At 37.2% G+C, this 9,480-nt stretch overlaps 2 protein-coding genes across 2 annotated transcripts; one reads left to right on the top strand and one right to left on the bottom strand.

Annotated features, from left to right (window-relative positions):
• Nucleotides 1-3,578: 3,578 nt before the first annotated feature.
• On the top strand, nt 3,579-4,081 carry LOC108376751 (cysteine-rich PDZ-binding protein). The gene is made up of 2 exons (XM_017633023.1): nt 3,579-3,792; nt 3,854-4,081. Exons 1-2 carry the CDS (start codon nt 3,638-3,640, stop codon nt 3,981-3,983), a joined length of 285 nt encoding a protein of 94 aa, XP_017488512.1. The 5' UTR covers nt 3,579-3,637; the 3' UTR covers nt 3,984-4,081.
• Nucleotides 4,028-6,509, bottom strand: mtDNA-helicase (mitochondrial DNA helicase). The gene is made up of 3 exons (XM_017632919.1): nt 5,993-6,509; nt 5,508-5,939; nt 4,028-5,171 (listed from the first exon to the last, which is right to left on the bottom strand). Exons 1-3 carry the CDS (start codon nt 6,225-6,227, stop codon nt 4,081-4,083), a joined length of 1,758 nt encoding a protein of 585 aa, XP_017488408.1. The 5' UTR covers nt 6,228-6,509; the 3' UTR covers nt 4,028-4,080.
• Nucleotides 6,510-9,480: the final 2,971 nt, after the last annotated feature.

The following is a 9,480-nucleotide window of genomic DNA, read 5'->3' as shown; positions in this document are numbered from 1 at the left end:
ACTTGTAGCTTGCTGACTTGTAACTGTCCCCACTCCGCTGTGTCGTGGCTCTTATATACCTGCGCTCACACTTATGGCAACTCTAGAACGTTCTGAAGTTTATCGCTCATTCTCGTTCTCTCGCTGTTCGCAGTGTTCATCCAACTTGACGAATCTCTTTGTGGAACATTCTACGTCATTCCTCGAACATTCTGCCTATTTCTCGTTGTTCGCTTTGTGTTGCCGCAGTATTCGCCACAATATGGATGTATTTCCCTGTATTTATTTACCATTCCTTTGCCCTTCCTATAAATATAATAAAAATGCATGCCGTCGTAAGATCGCCGAGCCTAAAGTTCCAAGCCCCAATTTCGTTGAAATTTCAACGGGAACCCGGTCCTTTTTTAATGATTATGTACGCATTTTTAATATCGAAAGATAAGGGTATACACGGAATTTCCGAATTTTCCCCAAAAGAATAAGTAATAAAATTCATAGCCAGGGAAAAAATTTTAGGAGGATAATGGGTAAGTTGAATTCAAGTCTGAATCACACTAAAGTCGATGTTAAAACATCGCTGAAACTGGCATCGATGTATCGTCAATTTAGCAATTTTAGAAACTTGTAAACATCGATGGCAAACATCGAGCTTTGAACCGATGTTATCGATGTTTCAAAAATATCGATGCATCGTTTGCGTCCCTAATTGCTGAATCCAAGGGTTAAACGCCAAAAAATATATTAAGGGGGTTCGCAAAGTACCGTCAAAGTAATATTATAAGTTTTCGCAGTGTTAAAAAATTGTTGGTTGTGGTTTCAAGTGCTCTATACATTTCTTTAAGCTTTTAAAGTTTACGACATACAACAATACGACACCGTTGTGAATCATGAACGAAAGACACAAGATCACGTAAGAACAAGAGAGTGAAAAAAGTCGATTTTTTTTGCGGGTTCTACGCCATCTTGTTTCACTGGAAAACGAGCGAAAAGTAAACAAAGCAAAGAAAACAACGAAAACCAAAATTAGCCAAAATTATTGTCAGACACTTTAAACGCACAATTTAGGTAAAATGATGCAACAAAATGCTTTAAAATGTGTTGTCATGTTGAATTAACTCTTTTTTACTTGAATAAAAGTGTAAAATAGTGGTGCTTGTGATGTAAACAAACGCTCAGGTGACGAACCCGCTTTCGCAAACTTTTTTCTCAAAACCAGTTACAAATACAACGTCGCGTTCTTACGTGATCTTGTATTTTTGGTTCATGGTTGTGAATCCCTCAATTGATATGTGAACATACTTTTACCGGCCGTCTTCACGTGCTGGAAAATCTCGCTTGCGTGACGGCGCATGCGAGAAACCGCACGTGTAGACCGCAAAAAGTACGAAGCATGCCTTTTTCTCGCATACCGAGCGGTATGCAAGCTCTCGCTTGCTTTCTACTGTCATTTTTGTTGTTTGACTGCTATGTTCTCATTTCGCAGAATTCTTCAGAGTAGCAACATCGTTTCTTTTGGAGGCAAATACAAGTTTAGAGGCAGCCATTTTTCATTTGAAAATAGTATACATCTCTTTATGCAGATTTTCTAATTTTCTCAAACTTTTAAGAGCCTGCAAGGCTTGAACCGTCTTGTTTGGCGACATTTACAAATGAAAAAGTATGCTGTCAAATGCGCAGTCAACAAAACTCTATCACGCTTGCGAGAGAAAAAAGCAGAACGCAAGCGAGATTTTCAAGCATGTGAAGACGGCCGGTTACATATGATTAATCAAATGACTATGCCCTGCCAGCCAAAAGTGGTGAAAAATCTGGTGAAACCGCGGGTTTCGGTCACTTCAAAACTGGTGACATTTTTATGGGCGGTGTGCAGATTGTCACCACTTTCCCCCTGTACGTGTGAGCCTAGCATCACTGTCGATCTCATTCAGATACTTCGTAAGGAAAACATATAGCTGCACTCGTCTAGCATTGCCCACTTCAGCTGGCACAGGGTTGCATTCTCTTCACAGCGAATTCAAAATAACCTTAAAAACTTTAAATAAAAAATCTTGAATTTTTTTTTGATTTTTATTTTGCAAAATTTATTTTCCAAAATGCATTGTTAACCTAATATACATAGTTAGTAATCAATATTATGAATAAAAATTACAAATAACATTAATAATAAAGATATTTTTACATACATATGTGGTTGCTTAATTGCTTATTATTACTACTACTCCTATGCATATATATGTTTTAAAAAGTTGCAAATTTTATATTTTAAAAAATTTAAGCGATTTTAACAGTATTATAATCAAGAGAAAGGTAATCGATTTACCTCTCTTTTAATATATATTGACAGTTGCAAATAATTTGTAATGGTGCACAAAAATTCAGTTTCGTTACAACTTTGCAAAATTTTACCACTTTTCCACTGCTTATATATAGCTGTTTACAAAAGTTGCAAAGTTTTTATGAAAACTTAAAGCGATTTTAACGGTGTTATAATCAAAAGAAAGATAATCGGTTTACCTTTCTTTTAATATATATTAAGGGCCGGTTACTCAATGTCTGGTTAACACTAATCTGCGGTTAAACATCGTTATCGACGTCTTCGCCTCCATGCATACAACAGGGAGTCGGTAACGTCGATAACTATGTTTAACGGGAGATTAGCGTTAACCAGACAATGAGTAACCGGCCCTAAGAGTTGCAAATCATTTATGGTGGTTCAGAAAAATTAAGTTTTCTTACAACTTTGCAAAATTTGACAAGTTGGACCTACACTTTGAAGGTGCTCCTGTAGTTGAAGGTGCTGAGGGCGGAAGGTACCCATGGTGCTCCTGGCGATGAAGGAGCTGAGGGAAGAAGGTACTGGTGGTGATCCTGGCGATGAAGAAGCTGAGGGCAGAAGGTTCTAATGGTGCTCCTGGCGACGGAGATGCAAGCGTTGAAGGTGCTGATGGTGAATCCCAAATCTGTAAACAAACAAAAATATCACTGAAAATTTATAAACATATAAAAAGTCTCAATACATACCTTAAGAATGTGACTAAGTGGCTGCTGTTTTGCAATCTAAAAGAAGAAATTACATTATAATTAAATAAAATTGTTAAATACGTATTCTTACCTTCCAAATTTTCGCAAAGTGACATTTCTTCACAGTATGTATACTGTCATCAAAATTCCGATGTTTCTAACTGGCTCGCTCTAACGCATAGCATTCTTATTAGAGTACGAATTCTTATCGGGTATGTAGCTCTAACCAAGGGACATTTTTTTGACAGTTCGAACAAAAAATGTGTAAGTGTGTGGGTGAGATGACTAAAAAGTTGTAAATCGTTTGAATTTTAGGGGAAAGTGGTGAGCCAAGGTGTATTAAACAAGGTGGTGTTGTGGCGACAGCTGAGTTGTTCGTCGTGGAGGCCATTACGTCAAAATGATGTGTTTGTTGTAACTCATACCAATGACAGTATGGACATCAGCGTATAATTTGTTAGTGTAATTTTTTACTTATATACGGCCATCACCTTGTTAAATACGTCTTGTGGGGAGCCGTGGCTGGCAGGGTCACTGTTCTTGTAGGGATGTGAGCCCCGTGTAATCGAACCGAACATCGATTTTTGAAATTAACCCATATCTAATTTGAAAACAAAATAACAAATAGTTGGGCAAAATGGTTTGTGATCGCTGCGAAGTTAAATTATCCAAAGTTGTAACACCGGATCCATGGAAAACAGGTTCGATGAAAAGAAAGATAAATGAGAACAAGGCCTTGTCGACAGCGAGAGACAGACAAAATCCAATTTCTAAAAGTTTAGCACCCTGCAGGTCGGTATACATACATGTAGAATTGTCTTTTTCTCGGAATTTTACAGGCTACATTTTCTAGGATATGTCGACAAAAAGTGCATCAGATTGGCTCCCATTACTGTCAGGCATGTGCGTACAAAAAAGCAATCTGCGCCATGTGTGGAAAGAAGCTTCTTGATATAAAGAATTATAAACAAAGTTCAACTTAAAAGGATTATGTTTTTTTACTTAAACATAAATATTTAACAAAAAATGTACAATGTAATTACACTTTAAAATAAGTTAACTTATGTAAAAATATGGTTTTCAGCTATTTGCTTTTTTTTTCTTGTTTGACAGAGAGTAACTCAGAGATTCTTTGTCAAATTCTAGTGGCATTATTCCCAAGTCGCCACTGTACCGGTTTTTAACAATTTGTAGGTATTTTTTACCCCGAATCGAAGTTAAACGCTTGTCTTGTATAATAAGGACGTTGTCTGCTTCTTGTGTAGCTTTTGCTGTTCCAAATACGGAGCTAGCTGTGAGATCCTCTTCAGCACGTTCTTTGCGGGGATGCATAACCAAAGTAACATGAACATTATTTTTAGTAGCAAAAGATCGAAAAGCAGATATTATAGCATCCTGTTCCCAAAACTTGTCGCTTTTCAGAGTCATTGATGTTCCCATCATGAATTGTAGGTTATCAATTATTACATGACTAATGTCATGTACATATTGAGCATGTTCAACGGCTTCCATGACTAATTTAAGCGGTTGTTGACCATGAAATGTCATGAAATACAGCGGGTAACGCTCAAATGCACTTGTCCAATATTCAAACTCATTGAGCTTATCCTCGAGAGAATATCCCACAAATTGTCGGAGGAGTGTTGCGGCTAGCCGGCAATTTCGGATTTCAAAAGAACCCCACAACGTTGAGACTCCTTGTAAAGCCAAGTCCAAAGAATATTCGCTCATAAATGTCGTCTTTCCACTGCCGGTAGGACCAGTTAGTATTGTTAATTCTCCTTTTCGGTGGCCTTTAAGTATTTTATTCAACATAGGATACCGTTTCCACTTTACGCCATTGACTTTTTCAATGTTTTGCAGCTCACTAAGAATATCATTTTTTAGTGCGCTAAATGTGGTTATAGATTTGTGGCACATAGGTGTTGCTTTGTTCAGAATATGTTGCAAATTGAGTCGTTTCCTGTGAGCTTCGAATGGAGCTGGTTCAGTATCAGTCGGTCGTATGAAAAAACAGCGTTTATCTTCCAACTTTTTTGAAAAATTCTTCGCCGCGTCCCAATTTGGCGTATCAAAGTCAAACCAAAACACAACCTCTTTAAATTTTTCAAGGCATGGCAAACATTCTTGAGGCAGTGTTTTTAGGCCATACGGTAAACATGCAATTGAAGCTATAAAGAAAAAGGTAAAAAATATATTAAAAGCGCGAATTATTAATCATATGTTAGTTAAAGCAAATATCAACTCTGGTGACGGCTGCTGTGGTGTAGTGGTTAGCAGTGTGCGCTACCATTCCTCAGGGCCTGGGTTCAAACCCGGTTCAACCCATCAAAAAAAAACATTCCATACAAAAAAGGAAGGAATGTGGAGTGGAAGGCCTCCTGACTCACAGGAAGGCCTTTCGGAAGGGCTTTTAGCTCCTGAAATTATCTACTGGGTAAGGCCCAATGTGCGTATGTACATTCAGCTTTTTGATTTTAGGCAGTTTAAAGTTTAAAATTACCTACTGTTACTCAAGCGCTGCATTGCTAACACCATGAAGTCCATTAGTTTCGATACCAAAACCACTCGTGTGGTTTTATGAGCTGAACTGCATATCAGTAAACCAGAATAATTAAAATTCTCTATTGTTTCCTCAGTCTTATCGGATAAATAAAGAATTTTCTCACCCACGATCTTATTTGCGACATTACGTATAGGGAAGCTAAGGATATTAAGAGTGGACTCATATTGAGCTCCCAAGTAGTCCAAGTCTGTAGATTTAAGACCCTTAATTCCGAGGTTATCACATATGCTTTGTGAAATTGGTTGTAAGGTTGTGAATTTAGTTTCATAGTTCACATCTTTGTACTTTGCATCGCCTCTGCACTTTGTTTCATATAAAGGGAGCACGTCTGTTAAATTTTTCTTCACATCACAATTGGGACAAAGGAAGAGCCCTGCAAATAACCTGCATAAGAAAAAATTTTACTTTACATGGTTCAGAACTCACCGGTGCGTTTATTTATATAAGCATCTATAGCAGATTTATTAACACATAAATAACATTCCACCTGCAAACATGTGGCTCCATCTTTGAATGGCAAGCGATGGTTCCTCAAATGTTTTTTGAATTCAAACATAACCTTTGGGTCCACATTATTGTCAACACTTGGTGGCAGGGTGAAATGTTTAATTAAACGTTTTCTAACCCTGAAAGTCATGCTTCTACTTAATAAAGTCCACATATTGCTATTGGCAAACGTTTAGTAGCCAGAATATATTTTTATTGTCCTATTAACATGCGTTCTAAATACATGATTCAATAATTAATACAGATTCATGATCTAAATATGAGCTTGAAAAAGAAACCAAAACAATTAGAAAAAGCCTCGAGGTTGAAAGCCGGCACAGTATATCGACAAAACCGATAATTCTATCTTAAGGAGCACACGCACTAGTAGCGCTCTTAAGCAGTAGCTCTGACCCAATACTTTTCGTGAAAAATCCTATAAAACTGTCAAACAGCAAAATTACTCTCTGAAGTGCGAGTAAAAAGTGAGTAACAACAAAAAGTACGGGAACAAAAAAAATCATTTTTTCCTGTAAAAATGTCAACCAGTGATCGCTTGACACTTTTTTTTCATGATTTTACCAGAAGAAAAAGTTCGGGTAATGCAGCGTTTTTGCTGCATTTAAAATGCAACATTTAGCACTTTCGAACATATGTTTTCGAAGAGCGTTCATGCTACAGCATTTAGCAAATGTACATTTACGCGAGTTCGAAATCGTATGCTTTTGACAAACAGCCGTGTTCCAGTCGCTTATTCAGATCCGTATCTATTACGATCAATTCTCACGGAAAAGATAATGTGCAAAAAAAACCCTACTGAAAAGGAAAAAATAAATTTTTAACCAAAAAAATCCAAACTCAATAGAAAAAATTGAATTGTTTTAACCATAACCGTAAATTTGTTTGTGTATATATTCATTTGTCGGTGCTGTCAAATAAAATTTCCTCACTTAATTAGGAAACAAAACAATCGGAGTTGATCACAAATTGATCCAAATTTCTATCAGCATCACATCGATGTTGAATTTGCGTAATTTTTGTTTATCCAAATAATGTAAAACAATAAATGAAATCTCAGTCGGAGATCACTGAAACGCAGCTAGCCACTGTATACTCGAAAATGCAATGTTGCCACTTTTTCTCATTAAACCATGTTCGAATCGTGGAAATTTTGGAAGATCACAGGGTTGCTTTTAGCATTTAGATTCTTAATGCAAAAATGGAGTTGCATTTAGTTGCATTTAGGTGACGAATTTTGTATGGATAAATGTACATTTAGAGCTAAATGCGCTAAATGAGCTTTTACGCGTAAGCAAAAACAGCCCATAAAATATTACAACTGCATTCTTTATGCAGCGTTTTTGCTGCATTTAAAGGTAGTAGTGTACTTTGGCGAAGGTAGGTCAAAATGGATGGAAACAGTTCGACAGTGGTATCAATCGACGCGTCTTAACGCCAATAATAACAGTCCGAGACCGGAAATTAACATTTTTAATTAATTAAAGAGTTATTTGCAAAAAACACTTGCACTTTCCGCACTGTTTTGATGAATTTCACGCAAATGAATGGAATAAATGAGCTTAATTTAACACGTGCTTACTAGTTTTTATACATTTGTGATGTTTTAAGTGTACACTTTCGCGAAATTCTGTATTTAATAGCAATATTCCGATGGTGAAAATCCGCACAACAATCTTGTGTAGTTAATATAAATAAGATATAGATAAGATTAATACAATTTGTATTTCAACTTTGAAAACACCAAAATAATGCACAAGAAATATACTTTTGTAAAAAGAGGATTTCTGTTCCTTTTCTTCGCACGCAGAAAAGAGAATTCTATGTTGTGTGGGTTATAATCCCTAAGCGCGGCCGAAGGCCGCCGATGCAGAAAGGTGTTCTCTGCAAAAGGTGTTCTGCCCCTTTTCTTTGGCAACACAGAAATGAGAATTCTACGTTGTGAGGGTTATAATGTCTAAGCGCGGCCGAAGGCCGCCTACGCAGAAAAGTTTTCTCTGCAAAAGGTGTTCTGCCCCTTTTCTTTGGCAACACAGAAAGGAGAATTCTACGGTGTGAGGGTTATAATCCCTTAGCGCGGCCGAAGGCCTCCTACGCAAAAAGGAGTTGGACGGACAAAAACTTTTTTAATAGAGTGGCAGTAGCAATTTAGTTCCATTTAATTTTTAATAGAGTGGCAACACTAGTTTTCGTCCATGTTATTTATATTAACCACGCAAGATTGTGGTGCGGATTTTCACCATCGGAATATTGCTATTAAATACAGAATTTCGCGAAAGTGTACACCTAAAACATCACATACGTATAAAAATTAATGAATATGTGTTCAGTTAAGCTCATTTACTCCATTTATTTGCGTCAAATTCATCAAAACATAGTGCGAAAAGTGCAAGTGTTTTTTGCGAATAACTCTTTAATGAATTAAAAATGTGAATTTCCGGTCTCGGGTGATTGTTGTGCGCATTAAAACGCGTTGATTGATACCCCTCTTGAATTTTTTCATCAATTTTGGCCTCCTTTCGCTAATGGGATGTTTTTGCTTACGCGTAAAAGCACATTTAGCGCATTTAGCTCTAAATGCTACTCTAAGGGCCGGTTACTCAATGTCTGGTTAACACTAATATCCGTTTAAACATCATTATCGACGTGTTCGGCTCCATGCATATAACATGGAGTCGGTAACGTCGATAACGATGTTTTACCGGAGATTAGTGTTAACCAGACATTGAGTAACCGGCCCTAAATGTACATTTATCCATACAAAATTCGTCACCTAAATGCAAGTAAATGCAACTCCATTTTTGCATTAAGAATCTAAATGCTAAAATCAACCCTGTGATCTTCCAAAATTTCCACGATTCGAACATGGTTTAGGGCCGGTTGTTCAATGTCTGGTTATCACTACCACTACACTATCGACGATTTCGACATCATGCATGTAACATGTGATCAATAAAGCAGTAGTTGTGCTTAACCGGAGCTTCTGCCTCCGATTTGTGCTAATCAGACATTGAACAACCGGCCCTAAATGAGAAAAGGTGGCAACATTGCTTTTTCGCGTATACAGNTTGCGAATAACTCTTTAATGAATTAAAAATGTGAATTTCCGGTCTCGGGTGATTGTTGTGCGCATTAAAACGCGTTGATTGATACCCCTCTTGAATTTTTTCATCAATTTTGGCCTCCTTTCGCTAATGGGATGTTTTTGCTTACGCGTAAAAGCACATTTAGCGCATTTAGCTCTAAATGCTACTCTAAGGGCCGGTTACTCAATGTCTGGTTAACACTAATATCCGTTTAAACATCATTATCGACGTGTTCGGCTCCATGCATATAACATGGAGTCGGTAACGTCGATAACGATGTTTTACCGGAGATTAGTGTTAACCAGACATTGAGTAACCGGCCCT

This window comes from Rhagoletis zephyria, unplaced genomic scaffold (genome assembly GCF_001687245.7).
Source record: "Rhagoletis zephyria isolate East Lansing unplaced genomic scaffold, Rhagoletis_zephyria_1.1 Rzeph_scaffold_00005, whole genome shotgun sequence".
Classification (NCBI taxonomy): Eukaryota; Metazoa; Arthropoda; class Insecta; order Diptera; family Tephritidae; genus Rhagoletis; species Rhagoletis zephyria.
The sequence above is the reverse complement of the archived record's forward strand: the minus strand, read 5'-3'. Positions and strand labels throughout refer to the sequence as shown.

Bases quoted from the DNA above. Each gene is read 5' to 3' on its own strand.
- LOC108376751 (XM_017633023.1), top strand. From the start codon at position 3,638: ATGGTTTGTGATCGCTGCGAAGTTAAATTATCCAAAGTTGTAACACCG. The intron at 3,793-3,853 runs GTCGGTATACAT...TACATTTTCTAG, and splicing joins AAAAGTTTAGCACCCTGCAG to GATATGTCGACAAAAAGTGC.
- mtDNA-helicase (XM_017632919.1), bottom strand. From the start codon at position 6,227: ATGTGGACTTTATTAAGTAGAAGCATGACTTTCAGGGTTAGAAAACGT. The intron at 5,940-5,992 runs GTGAGTTCTGAA...GGTTATTTGCAG, and splicing joins TTATATAAATAAACGCACCG to GGCTCTTCCTTTGTCCCAAT. The intron at 5,172-5,507 runs GTAGGTAATTTT...TTTTCTTTATAG, and splicing joins AATGCAGCGCTTGAGTAACA to CTTCAATTGCATGTTTACCG.